The following is a 26,508-nucleotide window of genomic DNA, read 5'->3' as shown; positions in this document are numbered from 1 at the left end:
GTTGGCTGAATTTATCAGGTGTTTATCAGTGAATTTCAGCTATATCATGTCACATCCCTTGGCTAAGAGCTTCCCTGCCTCTTTTCATGAGCCCCTTACTTGTTCTCTATTGAGTGGAGGGAGCTCTGTGTCTAATCTGACAAGAGCTGGGAACTATTACCAGTATTGCTATCCCCAAGCAGCCAAAAACCATAAGTCAGGCCCTTAAGATGTGACTGGCTAAAAAAAAAACGTATTAAAAAAGTGGGATCTTTTTATTTCCTGTCTAGTTTTTGAGCCTTTAAGGTTCACATTTTCAATCTTTCTCCACAACCATGAGTTTTAAAAAAAATGAAAGCTGAGATTCTCACAATCACATGGCTCCAGGAGCTGGGGCTTTAAAAATAACCCCAACTAGAGCTAGCAACACTGTTCACCTTCTAATCTCTATAATGTTCAGTACAAGAAGCCTCTTGACCAGTTTTCCCTCATTCTCTGCTTCAGGGAAGATATCCTCCACACTGCTCCCTTTCCACTCCCACCTGACTCCTTTCTTTCAATAGTTTCCTTTTCATAGAATTGTAGGATTGGAAGGGACCTCGAGAGGTCATCTAGTCCAGTCCCCTACACTCATGGCAAGAATAAGTATTATCTAGACCATCCCTGATAAACTGTCTAACGTGCTGTTAAAGATCTCCAGCTCTATTTAATTAAGACATTCAGAATTCGGACTCCAAAAGATTTACTCCCCCAGAAATGTTTTAAAGGGCTGGATAGTTTTTCTGCAAGACGACTCCCCTGAGGTGCTCTATCTTGTGCTGGGCCTCGCTCTGCTGCTGGCCAATCAAGAAGGAAGCCATTGGCGTGAGTTGGGCTTTAGCTGTTTATTGCTTGTCTGGCCTGAGGAGGGGACGCCCCAATTGTCAGTGGATTGCAAATCCCAAGCCTTGTGCTTGAAGAGCCCTGTTGGCTTCCCATTGGGCCCCATTGGTGAGGCATGTTCATCCACCAGGTCCTATAGAAATGTCCGTCTCAGTGATAATCATGTTACACGTTTCCTCCACGTTTGCTAGCTCTGCCATTTTAACGCCGCGGGCCTCTTTACATGCCACAGCACCCATTTTAAATGTAGCTCTTTATACTGGCTCCCCTTCTGCCCCTCTTGGGGTGTTGTGCTGGGAGACGTTTCACCTTGCCAGCTTCCTCGTCTGCTCTGTTCAGAGCGCTAACGTGAGCCATTTTTAAGCACTGACATGCAGGAAACAGCATGGCAGTAGAGGTATTACTATAATTTACTGGCCATTAGTTGGAGACAGCTGCCTCTAAGCAGAAAGGGTCACCTGCGAAGGCACCGGCTGCTGTGCTGTGGGCCAGGAAGGCTCTTTCCTGCCGCTACAAATCAAGTGATTTCCCAGAGCAGTGGGACTCCAGCATCGGGGTCATAATGCTGAAGGGCCAACTCGAGGGTGTGCCAGGTCCTTTCATGTGAGGCAGGCACACAAAAGTGCGCCAGCACTTGTTTGGTCTGCAGGAGAAGCCGCCCCACTTTTGCAGCGCAAAGCGGAAAGATGTCCTCCCGGGGCCCAGGCTTTTCAAGGCAGAGCCTTGTCAGTACCTTTTGTTAGAAGAAGAGTGGGGAATTAGACAGAACCACGTACACGTTTGCCTTTGATTGCTCTGCGGCAGTGGTTCTAGCAGTCAGCCTGTGAAAGGCTTCCTCAGCCTGATGTCATCGTTGTAGGCCACCATCTGTACGTGCGATGGGCATGTCACGGCAGCAGGCACAGTGTGTTGTCCAAGCCCAGATTTTGAATTATGGGACAGGTCTAGAATTTCAGATCTGGACTCATCTCCTCAGGAGCTTAGCTAGGTCAGCCCCACGGATGCAGCACTACTAGGAGCACATAAGACAAATGTGGAAGAGAATAGAGCCCTAAATGATTTGGGGTTTTTATCCAGCTTGTTATCTTATGTATTTTTTTAATCCCAGCAAGAAACACTCCTCTTTTTTGTCAGAATAAAAATGGCTTAATGCCATGAGAAAATAAAAGGAAGCTCTACACAGTGCTGTGATGATTTGCAAGGCTAGAGAGAGAGACTCCATAAGGCTTTTTCAAATAGACTCCAATATTTTCAGTGCTTAAAGAGGAGCGAGTATGTGACACTTTTTGAAGTGCTGATTTACAATGGGCCCTAGCTGAGTGCATTATAATTTGCTACCAGAAGTTCCAAAGTGCCAGTACTTTCAATAATGGGAAGAGAAACCCTAATATGAGACGGCTTTTGTATTGTGTTTAATGAAAAGCTAAAAATGTGCTAATTTGTAAGTCCTGTTGTGGTAGTAGCATTAGAGGCTTTTGAAATGTATTACTGACTTATGAGGTATTAAGAAAAAGTGACATTTTGCTACTAGCAGAAAAGTCAATTATAACATTTCAACACTTTAGAAACTTGCTGATGCAGGATGGGAGTTAATAGAACAGTCAGTTTCACTTTGTATTATGGGATTTTGTTTTTGCTGGGGAGAAACATGTTCTATTTTTTAATGGCCACTTAAACAATACGCTTCAACCAGCTGTGCATGAATGGGAGGCTGGTGCATGCCTGGAGAGTGATGTAAGGCACAAGGTTGATGTTAGAGTTATTTACCGTGGCAGTGGCTAGAGGACCCAGCTCTGGTCTGGGCCGCTTTGCGCTAAGCGCTGTTCCTACATGGAGCAAGAGGCAGTCCATACCCTGCTGAGGTTGTATTGGAACCAGTAGAGGGATGGGAGTGGAGACAGAGGAGAAGGGTCTTGCCTATGGTTAGACAGCTGGTCAGTGGCAGAGATGGGACTAGAATACAGGTTCTGATATTCTGTGATTCTATGACTAGAATACAGGTGTCCTGAGTTGTAGTCCAGTGCCTTCATTTCCAGGCCAGATGGCCTCCCACAGTGAGAGCCTTCTCTGAGAAGACACACCAATGGCCTGGAGCGCGTACTCTGGTGCTTGTCGCTGAGGAATGGATTCCAGATTTGGAAATGTCACTTTTTACAGTCAATTTGAGACTGAATGCAACATTCTTTGATTAGAAACCGTAGTCCAGGTTGGAATAAGAGAAGGAAATACAAGCATGTGCACTCTGGTAGGACCTTTGTTGGTAAAGGAACTTCCTCTGCCATTGCTTTCTCTCTCACCTCCCTCTGCCATCCCAGAAGAGGCTATTCCTTCAGGAGCTATTTGTGGTCTAGTGGTCATTTTCAAGTCACTTACCAAGGGATGGATCCTGTAAGCACAGTGCCTGGCACTCTCAGGCAGCTGTATGGCCACCCTTCCCAGAGTAGGTGAGCACCGCCGAATTTTTTAATGGCTGTCTCCTCACAGCACTCCTGTGAGGTCGGGAAGTGCTATTACCCAAAGAGACTATGGGGATCTCTATGCTGCAGCTGGGAGAGAGCCTGCCCGCCCGAGCGAGACAGACTTGTGCTTGCTTGAGCCGAGCTGGCATGCTAAGAATAGCAGTGTGGACATGGTGGGACCCGCTAGCCGCCCAAGCTCAGACCCAGGGGGTCAGGTGGCTAGCCCAAGCTTCCACTGGTGCCACAACACCCACACTGCAATTTTTACTTTGCTACCTCAATTCTATTTACCTGGACTGCTGTGTAGATGTACCCTAAGCAGCTAAATGTCTTTCTGGATCTGGGCCTAGGTGACTTATCCAAGGTCACGCAGAAAGTCTGTGGTAGAGCAGGGACTTGAACGCCGGTCTCCCAAGTCCTTGGCTAGAGCCCTAGCCACTGCACAACACTTCCTCTTCCCTCCTCTTTAGCGGGGGATCAGCCTGCCAGGAGCTCGCAGTATCAGGCCCAATGTTGGCAGGGTTAACCAGCTCCCGATGTAAGCCCTGTAATAAGTGAAAATTGGAAGAAATGAGAGAGGGGCTTATGAGAAATAGTGACTCAGGGCTGGTCTACACTAGGGGGGGAAATCGATATAAGATACGCAACTTCAGCTACGTGAATAACGTAGCTGAAGTCAAAGTATCTTATATCGAATTACTTACCGTCCTCACGGCGCGGGATCGACGTCCGGGGCGCCCCATGTCGACTCCGCCACCGCCGTTCGCGGTGGTGGAGTTCCGGAGTCGACGGGAGCGCATTCGGGGATCGATATATCGCGTCTAGATGAGACGCGATATATCGATCCCCGAGAAATCGATTGCTACCCGCCGATACGGCGGGTAGTGAAGACGTAGCCTCACACTGCAGATAAGATCTACGTGGAGGCTCTGGCCCTGGAAATACACACACATTTCTCTGGGAGCACATCGACGTGAAAGGGTCTACTCACATGCATAAAGCTGAGCAAGTATGAAAGGGTTTGCACCGAGTTAAGCTCCAGTCTAAGGGAGCCTGCACCTGCTCTCTGCACCACTTAAGCCTCAATGTGAGACTAAAATGAGATTTAAGCCATGCATAGGGACTTGTGAGTACTTTTCACTTGGGGTGAGTTTCACCCTATGGCAGTAATGCACACGCTAGAACAGCCTGGCTTATTGGTGATTTTGGTAGAATCCTGTACAGTCTATTACATGGTACTTAGGAACAGACAATCCACTTTCTGTGTAGAGCAGAGCAATGTGTAGAAAAGACAAGAATTTTTGCATGCCTTGCCCCACCCCTCTTCTTTTGAGCACTTTTTTTCTTATGCCTTGACACAATACAATATATTTTTATTGAACTCCCAGAGAAAAGAGTTTTGCAAGGAAGCAGGAAACTATTGGAGTCTTACTGCAATATGGCCAGGATACTTAAGTGCCGTCTGTAAAATCCACGTCCAAAAGGAGTCAACTCTTTCTGGAAAGCAACTGCAATCACAGATACATTATCTCTAAATTGGTCAGTGAGGAGTACCAAGAAAAAATATTTCATTTGAAACTTGCAACGATCAAAGGGAAATGCTGGCTCTGGTTATAACAGGAGTTACGCTGTCTGATTAAAGGACTTTGGCATTAAAGACATAACCTGAGAGCTTGACATAAACCAGGTCTCTAATAATACCACATGCTTACATTGTAAAAACATGACTTCATAGTGCTTTTAGTCACCTCCATTTTTAAATCAATGTCTTGTACTTGGATTAGACCAGTGCTTGGAACGTAGGTACTTCGGTGTCCCTGCTTTGCTAATAGGATCGGGTGTAGGCACTGTTTGTATGTGTTGTAAGGATTTCTTCTGTGCTTGAATCAAAGGTCAAATTAAATCCTACAAGCTGTGTCTAGAGTCCAACATTGGTTCACGGGGCTATTTTGGCTGCATCGTTGCCCTGCCCCCACTCCACCCCTTCCATGAGGCCCAGCCCCGTCCTGCCTCTGTCATATTTACATTCATAAGCATATTTCCATAAAGCATTATGGGTTGTACTGTCACAACATAGAAGTAGGATTGTGCAAAACATCCGCACCAAGCCTGAACCCATGTGTGGTTTTAAAGTTTAATAGATTGTGTGTACAGGCAGATTGTTTGCACAGCTGAAAAGTCCATGAACAGCCAGCCCCAGCTCATTTTCCTCCTGACATTTGCCCCACTGGCCCTTTTCCATCCATTCTCAATTTCCTCCTCTCCATCTCACATGAGATTATTTCAAGGAAGCACCTAGCTCCATAATATCTGGGCATCAGGGGTGGACTTCTCTGTAGCACTCAGTGTAGGCCTATTTGTTCCCTCCGTTAATTCCATGGGAGCTTTATTATCAGCTTCTATGGGTGCACAGCTAGACGAGCAAGGAGTGCTTTTAAGAACCCCACTCCATGTACGTGTGTTGAGGGCAGTTCAAGAACAACATAGCCAAACGGTTTTAGTTTGTGGAGTATTTTTATTTATTCTTTTCCTAAGGTACCTTTTTCATACGTGATTTCTGTTTCTTGAAACATGACCTTTATTGCTTCACACACGTAACAATAGCCTACCTCCTTGCTTAGGGAAGGGTTGATGGAGAACTCCCATGTTAACTTTGGGGAGCAATTGTTGCTGCTGGAAATTAAAGTGCTTTGATGACATATTTGCCATACTCAGACACTTGACAGCAGGAATCCCGTAACTCCCTCCTCTGGTCTTTGCATGTTGACTGTCCATCCACCAGAGCGGTACTTGCATATCTCCTCACAATCAGTGCAAAACAGTGGCACCACTTCAAAGCAGACTGTGTGCATATTATGCTTGACTCTCAAAGGATTACACCTCCTTTTTCGGTTTTGCTTTTTAGGCCTGGTCTACCCAGCTAGTGACGATATAACTATTTTGGTTAGTGGCATGATTTATTTGACCAGTAGTTATACTGGTATAAATGTGATTATACCAGTATAGCTGATTTCCTTATGGGGATAAGTTATATTGGTATTATTGAGCCCACACAAGGGGTGGGGAGCGGAGCTGATGAGACTGATAATGAGATTTTAACCGTTCATATAAAGATTGCTGGTTCAAATCCAACCTAAAGCATTAGTGACTTAGAGATTTTACTGTCTGCAAGTGCTTAGGTTACACTATTTTAACAATACCCTCTTTTTTGGTATCGAAGTTTGTTGTCCAAAACTTCAGAGCAACAGCAAAATGCCGGTACAGTTAAAGCAGCACAACTTGTGAATAAATAAGACGGATTGAAATCTGGAATTTTTCCTTAGTACATTTAATAGGTTGAAAAATACTCTAGGTACTTTCCATATCTGAGGGTATTTACAAACAATACATTCTTGTAAACCGTGAAAGGTCTTATCTGGGCCTGCAAGTGCCAAAAGGCTCTGTTAGACTTAGGTTTAGAAACTATGCAAAGGCCACAATCACCTTTTCAATGTTTTAATTCCCCCCCTATATTTTGTTCTAGAGTAATAAATGTTGAATGGAAATTAATGAGTGAATATAAACGATTTATTTGTAGCTCTGGCACGCAATAATACATGTCGTTTGCCTTTTCAGCACTCAGAAATTGATTTAGTTTACTATTATCTAATTGTAATCTAATTATCTAATCTAATAAATTATCTCATTGTAATCCTTTGTAGGACTTTTATTTCTAAAATGCAAGCCATGAACTTACCAGCCCGGAGAATGAGCTCATGCATTTGTTATCTGAGACCATTTCTTGTTTTTTAAGGTGACATTTGTATTTTTGGTATTGAGGTTATTTGCCTAAAACTTTCAGTGCAATGGCAAAATACACTGCTACCTCGATATAACGCCACCCGATAGAACACGAATTTGTATATAAAGCAGTAAAGCAGTGCTCGGGGGGGGGGGCGGGGCGGGGCTGCGCACTCTGGTGGATCAAAACAAGTTCAATATAACACGGTTTCACCTATAACGCGGTAAGATTTTTTGGCTCCCAAGGACAGCGTTATATCGGGGTAGAGGTGTAGTTTCAGCTTCTTATCCGTCCTTTTTCCAAATACTACTGGTAAATGACGTGTGTCGTTTTAGGTTTATCAACCAAGTTTGTAAGCGCCTCAGCTTAAATAAAAACACATTGCATTATTGTAACAGAAACAAATCTAAATTTTTTTGTAATATGTACTGGACCTTTTATCCAAAGACCTCCAAAATGCTGTACAAACACTAGCGAAAGCTCACAACACCCCTGTGACATAGGTTAGAAGCAGAGCTATTTCACACACAGACAAGTTGAAGCACAGACACATAGGCCCTACAGTTCATTAGTTTTGGGTGCAAAGTTTAAACATCTAGGAGTCTCCACCTGGGGACCCAAATTAATGGGCTCCTTTGAAAATTGGAGCTAAATGATGTGCCAAAATCATACAATTAGTCAGTTGCGAAGCCCACACCTCAGGGCTTCTGACTCTGGGATCTCTGCTATAACCACTAGACTATAGTCAACTTGTGAAAGTTTGTAGGTCTGTTACTAGCCTGAAATATCTGCATTGAAGTCTGTTCTTCCACTTCAAAACACTGAACTGGCACATTAGCTCTAAAGCTATGTTTAAAACACTGTGAAAACATGAAGGGCCAATGCAGATGCCTTTGTGCCCATTGGGGTAGAACTGTCCAATTCATGGCGGAACCTTAATGGCACAGAGGTATCCTGAAAATTTCAGAGCAAGTTTTTCACCTGATGAGCTTGACCGCTAAAGGATTAGAGAAGAAACGGGATGGAAATATGAACATTGAAAAAAAGTCATATCATATGTAGTTCTCCTGGGTTTGTAGAAAGCAATTAAGCCAATTAATTTATTGGTAAATTATCTTATGATGAATTACAGAATAACTGCAATGAAACGCTGACACTCACATTAATGCCAAATTAGTTACTGTATTATGACTGTTCTTACAATGAATGCCCAGTAATTTAATAATAATGGGACACTTAAATAATTTAACCAATAATTCTGTAGATCACTCACATATATAAATGAGCGTGACAGCTTCCTTTCGCTGCTTTGCTGGTGCTCTTGGCTAAGCTTCCTGGCAACCCAGCAAACAATTCTGGCAGCCAGACAGCTCCACGCATTTGCACTAGGATTCCACCGGGAGTAGTAAAATAGAGAAATCGGCAGGAGATTGTGTTACACTGGGCCCCCTTCAGAAGACATTTCACTGATTTCCTCTACACTGTTGCAAAGTGGTATTGCTATAAGAAATGTACCCATTCTGCTGGGACTTTTCAAGATGAGAGATTCCACTCCCTGCAAACTCTGGATTATTTTGAAGCTATGGCTCCATTTGCCATAAATGCAAAATGTCAAGAGACATGCCATTGGTATGTTACAATGAAATGGGGAGCCCAGCTACCATGCTGGTAATTATAAATATTTGCTGTATTGCAAGCTGTGGCAACTGTTATAAACAGCCTTTCTCTACAGGCAAGCCATGCCGGGGACCTAGACCAGGGCCGCCCAGAGGATTCCGGGGGCCTGGGGTCTTCGGCAGTGGTGGGGCCCTTCCTTTCCGGGACCCGCCACCGAAGTGCCCCGAAGACCTGCGGTGGGGGCCCCCCCGTCACCGAATTACCGCCAAAGCGGAACCCACTGCCGAAGTGCAGCCCGGTCTTCGGCAGTTCTGCAGAAAAGGACCTAGGGGTTACAGTGGACGAGAAGCTGGATATGAGTCAACAGTGTGTCCTTGTTGCCAAGAAGGCTAACGGCATTTTGGGCTGTATAAGTAGGGGCATTGCCAGCCGATCAAGGGACGTGATCATTCCCCTCTATTTGACATTGGTGAGGCCTCATCTGGATTATTGTGTCCAGTTTTGGGCCCCACACTACAAGAAGGATGTGGAAAAATTGGAAAGAGTCCAGCAGAGGGCAACAAAAATGATTAGGGAGGGCTGGAGCACATGACTTACAAGCAGAGGCTGAGGGAACTGGGATTGTTTAGTCTGCAGAAGAGAAGCGTGAAGGGGGAATTTGACAGCAGTCTTCAACTACGTGAAAGGGGGTTCCAAAGAAGATGGATCTAGACTGTTCTCAGTGGTACCAGATGACAGAACAAGGAGCAATGGTCTCAAGTTGCAGAGGGGGAGGTTTATGTTGGATATTAGGAAAAACTTTTTCACTAGGAGGGTGGTGAAGAACTGGAATGGGTTACCTAGGGAGGTGGTGGAATCTCCTTCCTTAGAGGTGTTTAAGGTCAGGCTTGACAAAGCCCTGGCTGGGATGATTTAGTTGGGTTTGGTCCTGCTCTGAGCAGGGGGTTGGACTAGATGACCTCCTGAGGTCCCTTCCAACCCTGAGATTCTATGATTATGTGACTGTGGGGGCCTAGATGCTACTGCAATACAAACAATAATAAGTTATGGTTTAGGGAATCAACTCACTGTATTATTAACTACAGTATTTTAGTGACCACTAAATCAGGCCCGGTGTGTTGCAAACATTGGCCATTGTATTTACTGGGTAAGCCCTGCTGGCTTCACAGTACTGTCACTGAGTAGCAACACCCATTCTGCAGGGGCCATAGTGTAGGTATGTCTTCACTGTACAGTTCACCCTGGTTCTTACCTGAGTTTTAGACACCCTCCCTCCCCACCATCCACACAGAGAAAACTCTGACATCAGTTTGGAGGTGCTTTAACCTCGGGCGAACTGCCCTGGCTGTTGGTACAGGTTAGAACCAGGTGTAACTCCAGTGCTGATAATCCTCCAATGCCTTCCCACAATTCTCCCAAAGGACAGACAAGTTCTCCTGACATTGACTGGGAAAGAATCCTAAAGCATCTCAGCACAAAGAACCACGGGATATGCCTCCAGACACACCCAGCTGGGTGCAGAAACAGGGCGCAGTAATGCAGGTGTGGCTTTGTTACTGGAAACACTATTTCACTAGGAGGGTGGTGAAGCACTGGAATGGGTTCCCTAGGGAGGTGGTGGAATCTCCTTCCTTAGAGGTTTTTAAGGCCCAGCTTGACAAAGCCCTGGCTGGGATGATTTAGTTGGGGTTGGTCCTGCTTTGAGCAGGGGGTTGGACTAGATGATCTTCTGAGGTCCCTCCCAACCCTAATCTTCTATGCTTCAATGATTCTAACCCAGGCTAACCTGGGTGCTCAGAACCAGGAGCCAGTCACCCAGGTTAACTGAGCAGTAGAGTTACCCTTAGAGTTCTGAGCATTTCTCCCAACTGCTCTTGTAGATAACTGTACTATCAGAGTGCTGTAACAGGAAGACTTAAAAATAGGTAGGAGTCTAATTACACTGCATCTGGTATACAGCTTAGAAGTAATCCACCCTGTAATTGTTGCAAATACATAAGACTCACAGAACACCTTTAGCAGCAATACTTTCAAGAGCGTTATTAGCCTCACAGTAGGACCTAATGTTGGAGAATCAACTGGGGCCACTTAATTACATAATTCAATCATTAACACTGAAATTACAGTGAGTGTTGCCCCTGCTTGACGCAACAGTTTTATTTTCAAATAGCTACACATTCCCTGATAATAATTATACCTTGTATTTAAATAGCAATAAAATTGCTCCCTACTTTTTTTAAAGACTGATGCGCTTTGGCGGTGGTGTAGGTATACATCTACACACACCAAAGCAACCTGGCGGCTTTGTGCCATTCTGGCAGTGCAAGTCAGCTGTAAACCTCGCTTAACCAGCCAGTGAAACTGTCTCCTAATGTTCTTTTTTGCTACATAGATAGGTCAATTGTGGTTTCCAAGTCCCAGTCCTATTAAGATCCATGTACAATCCAGCTGTATGGCTTACAAGGGCAGAGCCAGGAGAGCACCACTGCGATATTCAGTTGAAGGATAAATTGAGACGAAATTGAAACATTTAATTACTTCTATCACATGGAAGAACACATGGAAGAAACTTGGAAGCCAAATTCTCTCCTGTCATGCACATCTGTGCAGGCACGTGAGTGGGTGTGAGGTGCTTCTCACGACTGCGTATGTGGTTAGAAATGTCGCAATATGACAAGGGGGACATACACTATGCCACTCATGTTGGATGGAATCCAGGGAGCTACTTGGATGCCTAAACCCAGAATTAGGCACTAAATCCTGTTTTTAGGCACCTGAATTCCCCACCATGGTCCACAAAGCTCCACGGACCCATGTAAGCACCTCTCAGAAGAGCGCTCTAACCATGGGACTAGTCAGTCCTTCTGTGTCTGGCCCAATCACTCTGTCTTTATTTAGCCACAGTGGAACAACTTCCACAGGAGAAACTGAGAGATACCCCCACATCAGACTGTCCTGTAGCTCAGTGGTTAAAGCATGTTCCTGAGAGGTGGGAGACCCCCCCTTCAAATCCTTTCTCCCTGTCTGCCAGGAAGAGGGGATCTGAACCTGGTTTGCTCACCTCCCAGGTGAGTGCTCAAACCAGGGGGCTAAAAGTTATTAAGCTGGCAGTGGCACCACCACCTTCTCCTCCAGCCATTTCGTGTAGTGGGGCAGGCGCCTTATTCATTCCTGCAAGAAACTAGGTACCTAAGAGAGGATCCTGGGTTCCTGTTTGTGGATTGCTAGCAGAGCTAGGCACCTCCCTGCATCCTGGCCTGAGGCCCCTATCACTGAGAAAGGGCAGGGCATAGCATATTGGGGTCTCCCACTGGCTAGCTTAGACAGGGAGCTGCCTACTGTGCTGGCTTTTGTGGATCCCATTCTTAGGTGCCCATTTCTTCCCATTCATTGTACAGGGAGCCTAGATGCCTACCTCAGGTTTTGTGCATTTCAGTGTTGTTCCTGTGATACTTTAGCTGCCTAAACATTAGGTGTTGTGATGCTGAGTGGTCAGGGCCGGTGCAAGGATGTTTTGCGCCCTAGGCGAAACTTACACCTTGTGCCCTTCCCCCCACTTTGAGGCCCCCCCCCCGCGGCAGCTCCCCCCCCTCCGCCCTGAGGTGCCCCCCTTGCAGCAGCTCCCCACCCTCCGCCCTGAGGCATCTCCCCCCCGCCCCAGCTCACTCCTGCTCTGCGCACGAGCACAAGCACCCCGTCGCTGCTTCACTTCTCCCGCCTCCCAGGCTTGTGGCACCAGTCAGCTTAGGCACCACAAGCCTGGAAGGCGGGAGAAGTGAAGCAGCCACGGCGTGCTCAGGGAGGAGGCGGGGCAGGGGTGAGCCGGGGCAGGGAGTTCCCCTGCGTGCCACCCCCCCGCTTACTTGCTGCAGGCGGCCCTCCCCGCGCTCCCCTGCCCCAGCTCCCTCCGCCTAAATGCTGGCGGCGACCGGGGCAGCTGAAGATCTGGCTGCCGTGGTCGCTGGCGAAGAAAATGGCGCCCCCCCAAATCCTAGTGCCTAGGTCGCCTAAATGGTTGCATCGGCCCTGTGAGTGATGCAATGCCAGAGTCCCTTCCTGGATTCCACCAATTGTTACTTTAGTTTTCAGATGAATAATACTATTTAACCTACTTGAATGTTATATAATGGCTTTACTTATGTCCAACCTAATCTTATTTTTATCAGTTCATATTCTGCAATCAGTAATTCCCTAGCCACCCTGTTGAAGTTGACCATAACTATTATGTGTAAGAAGTCAGTGGGGCTGAGGGCAGAATTTGTCCAAATTAGTTTTCCTGCTGACTGTAGAGACTACAAAAGGTTAATGCAAAGATTAGCAAGATTATTTTTAGAGTCTGGAACTCTTTGAGAAGGATAGTTGGAGATTTTTTATTTGGAATATGTTAAGATCAGGATGACTGAAATTGTAAAGCTACCAACAGGCTGCAGCCAAGCGTCTGTAAAAAATTACACCAAATTTTGTAGCTGTTCTGTGCAAGTGATTAAATACAGGCCACTGTTCATGCTCAGAGAATCTCATTGTTCACTACCTGTCAAGACTCTAGCAGCCAGGGGACTAATTACCAATGGGATTCCAACTGCTACTGATAGGGTGGGAAAAAAGAAGCCTGGACAAAAAAAGATCTTGTTTTTTGCTCTAAAAATTGTCAGGCTCACATGGATTTCTATTGGGGATTAGTTTATGTCCACTGAATGCAAGTACTGTTGTAGGATGGATGGGTAGTGCATAGGGCGGTGAACTGGGCCTCAGAAAACATGGATTCCATTTCCAGCTGAGCCACAAAATTCTTGTGGGACCTGGAGTACGTCATGCAATCTTCCCTATGTGTCAATGCCCATTGGTAAAACTGGGGGATACTTCCTCACAGGGGTGAGGAGGATAAGAATACATGAATGATGGGAGTTGCTCAGGGACTGTAGTGGTTAGGGCCCAAAGAGGCCTATTTCTGAGGTATCACCACCTGTAGTAGTGAGTCAACATGCCCTTTCCCCCTTGGGAAGTAGCAGAAAAGAGAGGGTTTATTAAACCAGAATCAACAAGTTCTTCCCACTGTGCTCAGGGACATGGTCCCCAAGGTCCTCTTATATGCAGTTAATCTCTCACAGAAGCTTTTTTAGACTTATTTTTCCTTGCTCAGGTTTCTCTTCCAAGCTAGTATCACCTTCAGTACCAACACCCTTTCTAGAACTAACTGTGACGTAAGAGAGTATGGCTTTTATAGGGCCTCAGACTCCTCCCCTTCCCAGTATGCTTTGTTAAGAGGAGCTTGACAAGCAGGCTTTTCTTTCCCTTGGTCTTGCAATAGGACACGCCTGTTTGGCAGCATAATCTGACCATTTTCTAGGTAAGAACAAACCTCTCAGGGTTTATTTCTGGGTCTTTTTTTCCTGAAACCACTGTGCTCTGGTGTGGAAAACTGGGGAGCAAGGGAAGCCTTGACCTCACCCACTTTTCTCGCAGGACTTTAGCTTTGGGATCCAAACAAACCAAACAGAAGAATACAGGCAGTTTGTTTAAAAAAAGTCTCTTGTTTCCCTCTGCGGCCCCTTCCCAGCGACTCTGTCGCACCAGAATCAGAGCAGCAGTGAACTGGTGGCCAGAGGAGGGCATGGAAGATGGGTATACTACGGTCTCATTGGACTGCCCTGCCTAAAAGTGAGATGATGCAGCCTTCATTAGATGAAACTGCTGGCCGGCCTTCTAGAGTAATCCTGTGTAGCATGTGTTACCGTATTCTAGCTTTGTGAAAACAAAGGTACGTATAGGCACTATGATACCATGGTGATGATGAGCATTGTATATAAACTTAAATACTATGATAGAATACACATTCTGAAGCCCACACTTAAAGGAAAGGCTGCAATCACTTGGCTAGTTAGAGATGAAAGCAGGTATTATCTGGACATTTAGGTGCACACATGAGTCCTATTAGATCTCCAGGTGTGTGAGCTAACTTGATAACAAGCAGCCATATTCCCTCTACTGAGGTGCAGTGTAACGTTTTTCATTTCCTCAATGTTTATTCCTCCCAACAAGCACCAGGACGGTGAGATGGCAAGCTGCCGTAGAGGTTCCAGTCTTTGATAGATGTTGGGTAAAATCCTGTGGAGGTATCACTGGCATTCTGATGATACTGTACCCAGTAGTGGCTCTGGCTTGCAATCCCCTCCAAAGGCATTAGAGCTGGTCCAGTCTCAGGTAAGTTTCCGTGGGTAAACTACTTTGTGAATAAATTGTGTCATTATTTGACTACTCTGGTGATCAAGTCATATTCAGTGCGTGATTCATTTAAGGATTTTTTCCCGTCAATTCCCTAAACAAGTTACTCGTGAATAAATGCTTTCATTATTTTACTTGCCGCACTCTAGCTGTTAAACAAGAAGGACAACAATAGCAAATGCCCAAGGGAGCCAACAGTTAGAGAGCTGTCTGCCAGAAGCCTCTGGGGTCTCCCTGAAAGGACGAGACGATGCCATTTGAAGCTTCAGGTTCTGCTGCTACAAGCTTATACATACACAAACAACGACCCCAATCCTGCAAAGACTGAAGTGCATGCATGATGTCATACATATGAGAAGTCCCACTGAAGTCAATGGCTATGTTACGTTGAAGTCAATGGAATTGCTCAGGTGTATAATGTAAGTCTTTGCAGAAGGAGGGCTATAAGGTGTGCATAGTTTTGAAAAGCTTAGTACAGGTCAGGCCAAATTTAGCCTAAAACCTAGGACCAATGGAAGTATTTCCATGTCTTCTTAAAGTTCCAATCTTTTTTTTTAAATCTTCTTACAGTGTTAGCAACCTGAATATTGCAGCGCTGTGGTTTGAGCTAGTCAAATATCACAAAACAGGATTCACAACCGCTCTTTGAAATAAATGCCATCTAAGTGAAGTTCCTCTGCGTATGAGTCTTTTAATGTGTTCTCTGCTAACATTTGTATCTGTGAATGTTTGTGCATGGTGCCATTTGTAGAAAGATAAAGTGCTGCGCTGGTTCTCATGTGAATATGTACATGCTTCTGTAACTAAATGTTGGTCAGCCTATGGTAGCCTACATTAAGTGCTTGGTAACAACCCATGGTCAAAGAAAAATTAAAAAGAGCCTTTATAACTGTTTTATTGGGAATTAGAATACACTAGACATACAGGTATGGAAAGCAGTTAGTTTTACAAAGCCTCTAGGTTAATAAAATAAAAATAAATAATTAAAGGCTCTTAACATGACATCAGTTTTTAAGCAAAATTCCTCATTGAAATCAATAAGGAGTTTTGCCTAAAAACTTGATGGTATGGTATAGTCCTAAGTAATTCTTAAAAAACTCTTTAGAATAAATGATGCTTGAGAAAGTCAGTGGTCATTAGCTCTTAATCTTGTGGGAATTAAATGTCACACTGGTGTCTCGTCCTATTTGCAACTTTTTTTTTCATAGAACACACTTAGAAATATAGCCTTCCTCTGGAGCTGGCCACAGATTTTTGTGTATGTTGTCTCTAATGTCCTCATCCCTCTTCAGAGAAATGGATCAATAAGCTTCCTGCGATGTATTCCCAGATGAGATCTCCTCAAGGAAATAAATTACTTTTTCTTCTTTTTCCCTTTCTTTCCTCTCTTCTTTTCCCCTTTATCTTTTCCTTTTCCTTTTCCCACTTCCTCTCCGTCCAGCAGTGCTCTGGCTCGTGCTTTCCCCAGAGGTGTCTTGGCATACCAAACCTGGAGAATGAAATAAGTGGTGAGAGGGGCGGAAAAAAAGCATGAAAGAACATTTAAGTAACTTTTTTGCATGTACGATGAAGTGTTCCTAACAAAAACCTTACAATTCGGGTTGGCTTGTGGAGAAGCTGAAACAAGATCCTTAGAATTCTTGAGAACACCATTATAACAAGAAGTGTAGCAATCATCTGCTTTCGGAGTCCCTCATTAACATGAACACTTAGCTGTGCCACTTGTGTTGCTATAGTTATGGGAGTGTTAGAACTTCACGATCAACTCTATTTTCAAGGATATGTAGCTCTTGTCAAAATTACCTCTGATCTGAAACTTGGCAGTATAAAGAGCATATTTTTTTGGTAGTTCTCGAAATCTGTTCAGTTGTTTTTAATTTCAGTGGGAAAGTTAAATCATGATTTTTCAAAAGCTGTTTATTGGTTTCATGTGCTTGTTCATAGTCCTGTGTCTTGTAAATGGTTTTGTTTTGGTTGCTTTGCAAATTTGCAAAGCTCTTGGACTGTAATGGCAACCAGACCTCTCTGGGATATGTATGAATGTCTGAACTGGTAATATTTGAAAATCACTTGTGCATAGGAAATAACCTTTTCCCAAACTTGAAGTGTGCGTGTCTGTATTAACAATGTCATGGTCCCTTCTGTAGCTCAAGATGCGACTAGATATTGATGTGCATGATGAAAAAGCTATTAACTGTGTTCATCTCTTTTGTTATGCCAGGAATGAATTTGGCTTTTCCCCTCTCAGAAGCCTAAGGACCAGTATCCTGATGTCTTGACTTCTGCCGCTCACCTCAGAATCCTACTTAGATCAACTCCCATCTCTCTCTACTCCTCTCCATTTCCACTTACACCAACATTATCTCCATTCACAATGGTGTTCACTCTGTTAGGGCTTGTAGTGTCTTGTGGATTAAATGCCTTAAACAGGTAAACAAAATGCATCAGTAGCAAAATGGCCAACTGGTTGTGGAACAGCTATGATATTGTGATGCACAATCTAACTATTCTGATTTAACTGAATACATATTCTTCAAATCTCTCTATCTTACCCCCTCTGCTAACTCTGCATTATACCAAATCTCACCCAAAACTAGGTGGGTTTGAATAATTAGGCTGTACTTTACTGTACTTGGGGTGGGGGTGGAGCAGAAGGGACTAGTGATGGTGCACATACATTGTGGGCTAGTACAAACTTTTGAGGGGTTGTGCCTTGAAACCGTCGGGCTGTTAGACTTCTCTGAAGAAATTCTGCATGGTGATGGAACTCTTAGGACCAGCTTATTAAGGACTAACTAAACAATGTAGCAGCACGTGGTAAATGTGAGGGAATATTGAGACCTACTCCAACCCGCTCTCCATATTGCTAGCAAAGGCCTTGCCTTATGTGGCAGGGTGTGGTTAATGATTTCCAATGTCATAGAATCACAGAATATCAGGGTTGGAAGGGGCCTCAGGAGGTCATCTAGTCCAACCCCCTGCTCAGAGCAGGACCAACCCCAACTGCTGTTGGCATCATCCGTTGTTTCCTTTTCCTTACTTCTGTATATTCAGTTTAATTAAATTATTAACCTATTTACTGGCATGTCCCCATGATAGTTTCTTCTCAGATTCTGCAACTAGGGGAACTGCTCCAAGATATTACTGAAGCCAACCGCTTAGCAAGAATGCAAACCAGATTAGATTTTCTCTGATGAATAATAAGATACACAGTTAGGTTTCTGTTTATGAGATTTGAACCCTGAAGTTTCAGGGCATAAGCCAACAAATGATTTCCTTGAGTTAAGAAAGAACTTCCCCTGGGGGCATGCTGATCTATAATTATCAGTATAGGTTTTCTTGCACCTTTCTCTGAAGTATCTTGTACTGACTGCTGTCAGGGAGAGGATGCTGGAGCATTGGTTGATCCAATAAGGTGATCTGTTTGTTTCTACTTAACTATTTTGTATCAGACAGGTGCAGTAACTAGGTCACTTTTTAAATGGGTGTATATAACTGAATTTAAGAAATCCTATTATCACCATTTTCCATTATTTATATTCATTTGGGGAACAGTGGCAGAACATAACCGCATGTCAAATGGGGAGATTCATGTTCAGAGTGAATAGAAATCAAAGATTCATCAGCGTATTAATCCTCACTTTGAATACTGCTTTAAGTTTTAGTCATGTCACTTCAAAAAGGACAAAGCAATACAAAAGGTCCAGCAAAGAGCAATGAAAATGATTAGAGGCTCAGGGGCCAGCCGCTTCCATGTGAGGAGAGATTAAAAGACTTGAATTAATTAACATGAAAAAGAAAGCTAAGAGTGATCTCTGAATGTGAGAGTGAAAGCCATTTTGGCAATCAGTTCCTCTGGGCCATGACACAAGAACTGGGGCTACACTACCTGACATTTAAAGGAAACAGATTTAAAACAGGTAAAAGGAAATACATTTGAAAGAAGGATATAATTAATGCAAAGAAATCATTGCCACAGGATAGTGAGGGAAATATTTTAGCTAGATTCAAAATTATTTGATTGCTGTCAGCGTACTTTGTGCTGTGCAGTTATGTTTATAGGAATAACATCTGCTGTTTCAGCCCTGGTCTACACTGGGGGGGTGGGGAAGAGAATGATCTAAATTACGCAACTGTAGCTGAAGTCGACATACTTAGATTTATTCACCGTGGTGTCTTCACTGTGGTAAATCAACAGCTGACACTCCCCCATCGACTCCGCTTCCGCTTCTCACTCCGGTGGAGTAACAGAGTCGACAGGAGAGCGCTCGGCGGTCGATTTATCGCATCTAGACTAGAGGCGATAAATCGATCCCCGCTGGATCGATCGCTGCCCGTCGATCCAGCAGGTAATGTAGACAAGCCCTCAGTTAAAAAGTAACAACAAATATCAGGCCTCATATTTCAGGGCATAAGTGGATTGCTTCTTGGTATTGGGAATGAATTTTTCCTGCTGTGATACAATGCTGAAATATTAATCACACCTTGAGGTAAGATACTGGACAGATTGTAAGGGTGAGCAAAAAGACTAAAATGCCAAATAATACAAGTACTGACCATATTCATAGAGCCAAATGTTTCTGAATAGAAATTGGAGACTGTTCAACTGACTGGGGGAGTGTGTGCACCAAGCTGAGATTAGAAGTTAGAGAGAGACTTACATGTCTCATGAGAGCAATCCAGCCAACCAGTGGCTGGGTTTAGACTCAGGTGATCAGTGATTCAGTCATTTTTGTGTGTCAAAGTTGCTGGGAACTCTATACTGCTTGTTGCTGAAGAAGTAAAGAAAGAAAACCAGACTGCAGCACTGACCGCCGTTAAAAGTTCCCCCTTCTAGCCTACATAATATTTGATTGTGTGAATGTAGGAGAAATGAGCGGCAGAGAGGGGCACTTAGGGTATGTCTACACTACCTGCCGGATCGGCGGGTAGTGAGTGATCGATCGGGGATCGATTTATCGTGTCTCGTCTAGACGCGATAAATCGATCCCCGAACATGCTCCCCGTCAACTCCGGAACTCCACCGCTGCAAGAGGCGGAAGCGGAGTCGACAGGGGAGCGGCGGCCATGGATCCTGCGCCGCAAGGACGCAAAGTAAGTCAATCTAAGTCGATCTAAGATACGTCGACTTAAGCGACGCTATTCTTGTAGCTGAAGTTGCGTATCTTAGATTGACCCCCTCTTCCCCCAGTGTAGACCAGGCGTTACACTCTGCTATTGGTTGCAGTGTAAGGGCCCTGTCCAGAACGGTGCGGGGTATTCTCAACATCCATTGCCTTCACCTTTGCTCAGTATGTGGTTGTGCTGAGCCTCTTGTACAGCAGAGAGGACAGCATGAGCAATTAGCTGACGCAATGGCTCTAACCCAGTGAGACACTCGGCACCAATCCTGTTCAGGTGCAGACATGTTCTAAGATGCAGCTTACTAAAGCTAGTCTGTAGCAGGTCATGTTTTGGTTGTAGTTAGAGGACATCCCTGTGGGAGGTGAGTGAGAACACTGAAAGGGAGAGTGAAAGGAGCATTGTTTATGTAGATGTTAATTTCACCTTATATGTTTCTTCTTCCTCTTTGTACACTGGGTCCTGCCTGGCCAGGGAACTCAGGAACTCAGCAGCTGTCAGCGGCTTGTTAGTCATCTGCCTGAGGCGTCGTTCACTGAGGACAGTTTGCACTGCATAAACGATGTGTCCCTGGGTGAAACCATCAGAAACCTTTGCTAGGCAACTTATGTTCAGGAATTTGGTGACAGCCCCTCCATTCTGCAGGATGATGTGTTTCCATAAGACTGTTCATCACCAACAGGAGAGGGAAGAGAAACCCAAAGACATGTATTAAGGAGTTGGAAAAGCAGTCTGAGTGACCTGGCTAATCGCTTTGAACCTAAGGTTCTTTCTGAGAAGGAAAATGAAAATGCAGGACATCAGTACGATCAGCAAAACCAAAAGATTTGATTTATATATATATATATATATAAAAAAATATTTATTTATTTATATATGCACCCTGTACATATGGGGGAAATACACAATTAAAATAAGCATATTTTCATCTACTCTGTATATCTCTGTGTGTGTCAGTATATATGCATACAGATAATGTGGCCAGATTTTTAAACCAGGGTGCCTAAAGTTAGACACTTACATCCATGGCATGATTTTAATAGGTGCTTAGCCGGCAGCTTCCACTACAGTCAATGGCTCACTACTACACTTTAGGTGTCTAAGGCCCGGAGCCTCCAAAGACTTGGGCACATGTTTAAAATAATATGTGTATGTCTTTGCAGGCGTAGGGCTCTTTCTGTAAATACTAAGGTGCATTAATCTCATGCCTTTGTCTTTTAGCTTGCAAACTCTGGAGGACAGAGGCCATATTTTTCAAATTTAGAAAGCGCCTAGCGCTTTGTGGGTGCCACAAAAATATCATAATAAATAAGACTAACATCCTTCACCCTTTGTACGGTAATGCATATATCCGAAAGTCATGCTGATTACAAGCTTTATACCACCATAGATTCCACAGACTCTTAAACATGTCTGCCTAGAAAGTCTTTTAAAAATATTTTCTTTGTCTGAAAAGTGAAAATAGTGACTCAGACAAACTGCATATAGAGGATTGAAATTGTAGCAGTGTAGTATGGTAGTGCAGTTTGCGCCACATGAGTGATCTGTGTTTGAAGACACAGTACATGGCATAATAATATGCGTGAGGAGAGTTACAATTATGAGACTGATGCAGCATCTAGTAATAGTCTTTGTGTAAGAGAAAAACTGCATCACCTTTTCTTCTATTGTAATGTAGATATTATGGACTTTTACTCATAACCGCTGACTTCGTTTTTCATTCTAGAAAACAGTGTTCTTCAACTTGATTTATACCTACTCTCAATAACTATTGGCTGAATCACTGATTCATAATAGGGAAATTGATACATGCAGCGGTGAACATTTATTTTGTGTTTCCCTGTGTTGTGCAGCGTAGCTTCCACTTCAGGCGAGGATCATGGATAAGAAGAGAAACTGATGCACATCATGACTAATATCAGATCTCCAGATGTAATGACTGCCATTGTGTGTTTGCTGTACCCCTACTGGGTATAAATGAAAGATCTTGTGCTGTAGAAAAGTAGAAGGGTTACAGGCTACGTGTGAAAATTGGGCATCTGTAGTTACGAATGTCTGGCTGTTAGAAATCAGCTATAAAAATTCAATTGGATTCTCAAACTGGGGGACTGGCCATGATAGGTGCGGAGTTCCTCATGCTAGGGAGTTAAGGGTGCTTGGCACCAAGAAAGTGCTCTAGCATGTTGCAAGATTTCCTACAGTTTGTCGGTCTGATCTCAAGAATAAACTTACTGTTTGGTGAAAATGTGTGTGATAATTTTAAAGGGGCAGTGTTAAATAGTTAAGGCCCAAATTTTATTTACTTTAAAATTTAGACGGTGGTGACTTTTCTTTGCGTGCTAAGATTAAGGATTTAATCCCTTTTGATTATAACTCTCCTTTGGATTCTAAATTAATGATGAGTAAAACCCATAAAATGAAGGTTAAGCCCCCAGTGTCTTATCTGAACTATTCAAACTCACTTTCTTCCATCTCCCTTCTCCACATCCTAGCCACGTCCCACTCCCCTAACTTAGGAAGAGCCTTATCTGTTATCGACTTGTCAGGGCTGCAGCATGCGTGTCCTACTGTTGTTATACAGTCTGGTGCTCAGGGCCGTCCTTAGGATTTATGGTGCCCTAGGCGGGATTATTAAGCTGGTGCCCCTGTGCCTGTCTTGCTCTTAGCAACACAAACATAAGCTTACACTATTGGAAAACTTGCCACATGCATGTTATTAAAACCAGTTTAACTTAATTAAGCACACTGTAATGCTGATGGACTAGCACTAAAGAGGTAGCACTATAGAAAAAATTCTGATTTGACAGAATGATGCAAATATAATTTTTTTAATTTGTCAACATTTTATTGGAAATTTATATGAAGAGGTATTGAAACAAGGATTTGTTTTTAATTAAAAGCAATCTTTCTGGCTTGTTTGGCTGCAAAATCAGTAATAATGTCATTGTATGACAAAGACGAAGTGATGTCTTGTTTGATTGCAAGAATAGCAAGACCAATCAAGTGTTCCTGACTCCTTGTAGAGCGGAGATAGTTTTTAATGAGCTTTAGTTTTGAGAAACTCCGTTCTCCTGATGCTCCTGTTACAGGAATTGTCAGTAGAATATGAGTGGCAATGTACACATTAGGATATACGGTATGTCAAACAAGTTGCTGGTATGAGTAAACTGTACAATGTCCATCATCGATTTTGCATGTGGCACCATTGATGACAGTGTACTCAATTCTTCATACAGTTCAAGTCCATTTAAATCAAAACGATCGCTGTGCTTCAGGAGGCTCTCTAGGTCAGGGATCCCCAATGCGGTGCCCAAGGGTGCCATGGCGCCCGCTGGGGCCTCTCAGTGCACCCGCATACTGGCCGGTGGACGAGCATCTGCCGAAATGCCACCGAAATTCAGCGGCATTTCCGCAGCAATGCCTCTGGATGACGCCGCTTGCCGCCAACAAGCAGCGTCATCCAGAGGCGTCGCCGCTGAAATGCCACTGAATTTTGGCAGCATTTCGGCGGATGCTCGTCCACCCCCATGGTCCTTCATCTGACGCCCGCCAGATGAAAAAGGTTGGGGACCACTGCTCTAGGTTCTTGCACTTTGTCATTAGTTGCTCTTGTTTTCCTATTTCGTTGAATTTAGTCCTGCTCAGCCCACCTACCAGCTGAGTGAATGGAACCCCAGGCTGATAGTGGGTTGAGTGGCTCAGCCAGGGTATCAGCCGCCGGTCTGCTCAGCCCGCTGCCATCCTGGGGTTCCTTGCGGGTCCCCAGGCCAGCAGTGGCTGCTGAGTGGGGCCGGTGGCTGGGACCCCGGGTGGCAATGGGGCAGCAGCCGGAACCCCAGAGCAGTGGCGGGCTGAGCCGCTCAGCCCACTGCTGCATGCCACCAAAAATCAGCTCGCGTGCCACCTTTGGCACATGTGCCGTAGGTTGCCGACCCCTGCTCTATACACTAGTAAGGAGAGGAGCATATTATAGTTGTTGGAGGGCTCTATTTAGCAGTAACAGGGCTATAGGAAAGTCAGTCAACATTTTTTGTTTCTCTGATGAAAACTGGCCCACTCCCTTCCCCATACCAAACTTGTCACAAATAGTTGTCAACAACTTAATTTTCTGTTTTTGGCTAAGATATTGATTTTTTAAAAAAAAATATTGAAATTGAATTCAGGATTGTTAGCAAGTATTTTTGGCGAACAAATTTGTTAAATGACAATCTAAATGGCAACGCAGTACTGCTTCCTTGCTTGGCTCACCCCCCAGCCTGCTGGTCCAACAGCTGCAGTAGAGGAGGAGATAGGTGGAAAACTGCAGGACCCCAAAATCCACCTCTTGGGGTGCAGAGTGGCAACAGCAGCAGCAAACCCTCAGGTCCGATCACACACCAATGGGCACCACTGCCAGCCCAACAGACCATGGTGAAGTTAGCACAGCATCTGATCTCAGGGACGGGGCACCCATGGAGCCACAGCAGCTCATCCTGCCCTGCGCAGCTCCCCCCGGATGAGATGGATCGCTGCCAGCCCGGGGGAGAGAAGCGCTCCCTAGCTAGGGTGACCAGATCCAGATGTCCTGATTTTATAGGGCCAGTCCTGATATTTGGGGCTTTGTCTCATATAGGTACCAATTACCCCCACCTAGGGTGACCAGACAGCAAGTGTGAAAAATCGGGACGGGGGTGGGGGGAATAGGAGCCTATATAAGAAAAAAACTCAAAAATTGGGACTGTCCCTATAAAATCGGGACATCTGGTCACCCTACAGGTGAGTTCCTTTCCCCACCCCTTCCCAGAGACCACAGCAGCCAATCCCCTCCCTCAGACTGTGCTGCATTCGGCTCTCTCTCGGACCCAGCAGCCTGCTTTTACGTGCTCCACTGCTTCCCGTCTGTCCGGGCTCCCAGCAGAGCGGTGCCCCCAGACCTAGTGGTGCCCTAGGCAGCTGCCTGTTCTGCCTATGGCTAAGGACGGCCCTGCTGGTGCTGTCTAGAGGCCAGTGTTCCATCTGCACTGTGGAAATGATGGCATGTGGGACAGAGTTGAAACAGACTAGCCCTTCATACAGTTAAAAAGTTGCTGTTTTGTGCACCAAACTGCGTGAGCAAGCTCCTGAATGGTGGTACAAGGCTGGGCTTCACAGAGCTGTTGTATGAGTTGGTAATTTGGTAACTGTATGGTGCAAACCTGTGTACTTTGTTTGAGGCACAATCATGTTGTAAACGAGTGCCCCAAAATGACTAATTGTGGTACAGCTGGGACTTAAGTGGTTTGTTTTAATTCTGCGGGGGACTTCAACCACAAGTGATAAAATTGTATGAAGAAAGTCTGTTGTCTTAGCAATTGTGAGCAGCTGAGGTGCTTATGCTAACAGCCCCTGGCTCAGATAGGAGGGGATTGGTGGCAGGATATCCTCAGTGAGGAGTCTGATAAAAGAGCCTCAGTTTTAGACCTCTAGCTCACCACAGCACCTCATTCCAGACTTTTTCAGGAGTGCGAAGGGGGACTGATTGGCCTATTAAGTTCCCTGGGGTCTGTAATTCAACCCAAATTGACCTAAATTAACCTAAATAGCCTTTGTGGTTTTGAAAGTCACCAAGTCTGGGCTCTTCTGAACCATGGGGAAGTGATTTCAAAAGATGAAAACACATCATTGAGAATGCTCTGCTACCAGTCCCTTCCCATTCCAATCAGGCAGCTATCCACTTACCTGCCTCAGCTGTGCCAAGATATCAAGGGAAGAGAGGTGATCTGACCAATAGCTAGTGGGACTCAGGAGTGAATGTTGGGGAGCAGATTGCTGTGGAGTTTGGCAAGTCTTTTAAAATGTCTGTTTGATTCTTGTTTGTGGTTTTAAATAGTGTGAGGGCTCACAGAATTGATAGCCACTATGAATGGGTAAATAACAAGCAACTGTTAAGATTTCAAGGAACTAGGACTCCAGGAAATTCACTGTTGAAGATAATATTTTGTTTTGCGTGTCTGCGTGGCAAGGGGAAGAGTGGGGGGCTGCAGAGAAGTATGAGCTGAATGAAGGGCTTAAATCTTAATGGTGACTTTTCTGGCATCTGCCAAGTTTGCATTGGAATTTTAAAGTTGATCTATAAACCTAAAAAAAGGGATTTTTGATAGTGATAAAACACAATCTTCCAAAAATGAAACCGGTTATGAATAGAACCTAAATGATGTTCTTTAAAATGTGGAACCCAGTTAGAAATAACAGCCGTTCAGACTCTACTTCCTGTAAAAAGTCGGGTTAAAAATAAAAATGAGCACCCAGATGGGTTCTTGTCATTTATAGAGCCAAAAATAATAGTCCAAGACCAGATTCAATGTATCTTAAACCGATATACATAAAATGAAGTACAGCCACTGGAGAACAAAACTTTTTTCTTCATTTTTGAGACTATTTGTTTTAGCTTGTCTTATACCATAATGTTAACTGAAAATCTCAGGTGCC

General features: G+C 44.5%; 1 protein-coding gene across 3 annotated transcripts in view; it reads right to left on the bottom strand.

The window, feature by feature from the left end:
• Positions 1-15,837: 15,837 nt before the first annotated feature.
• IQCA1 (IQ motif containing with AAA domain 1) overlaps positions 15,838-26,508 on the bottom strand; it is a 163,883-nt gene continuing 153,212 nt past the window's right edge. For all 3 annotated transcript variants that reach the window (XM_044978528.1, XM_044978527.1, XM_044978529.1), the window contains 2 exons: positions 20,488-20,726; positions 15,838-16,429 (listed from right to left, as the gene is read on the bottom strand). In XM_044978528.1, coding sequence (XP_044834463.1) covers positions 16,295-16,429; positions 20,488-20,726 — 374 coding nt within the window. In that variant the 3' untranslated portion in view covers positions 15,838-16,294. The remainder of the gene's footprint in view (positions 16,430-20,487; positions 20,727-26,508) is intronic.

Source organism: Mauremys mutica, chromosome 10 (genome assembly GCF_020497125.1).
Source record: "Mauremys mutica isolate MM-2020 ecotype Southern chromosome 10, ASM2049712v1, whole genome shotgun sequence".
In the NCBI taxonomy this organism is placed as follows: domain Eukaryota; kingdom Metazoa; phylum Chordata; order Testudines; family Geoemydidae; genus Mauremys; species Mauremys mutica.
The sequence above is the reverse complement of the archived record's forward strand: the minus strand, read 5'-3'. Positions and strand labels throughout refer to the sequence as shown.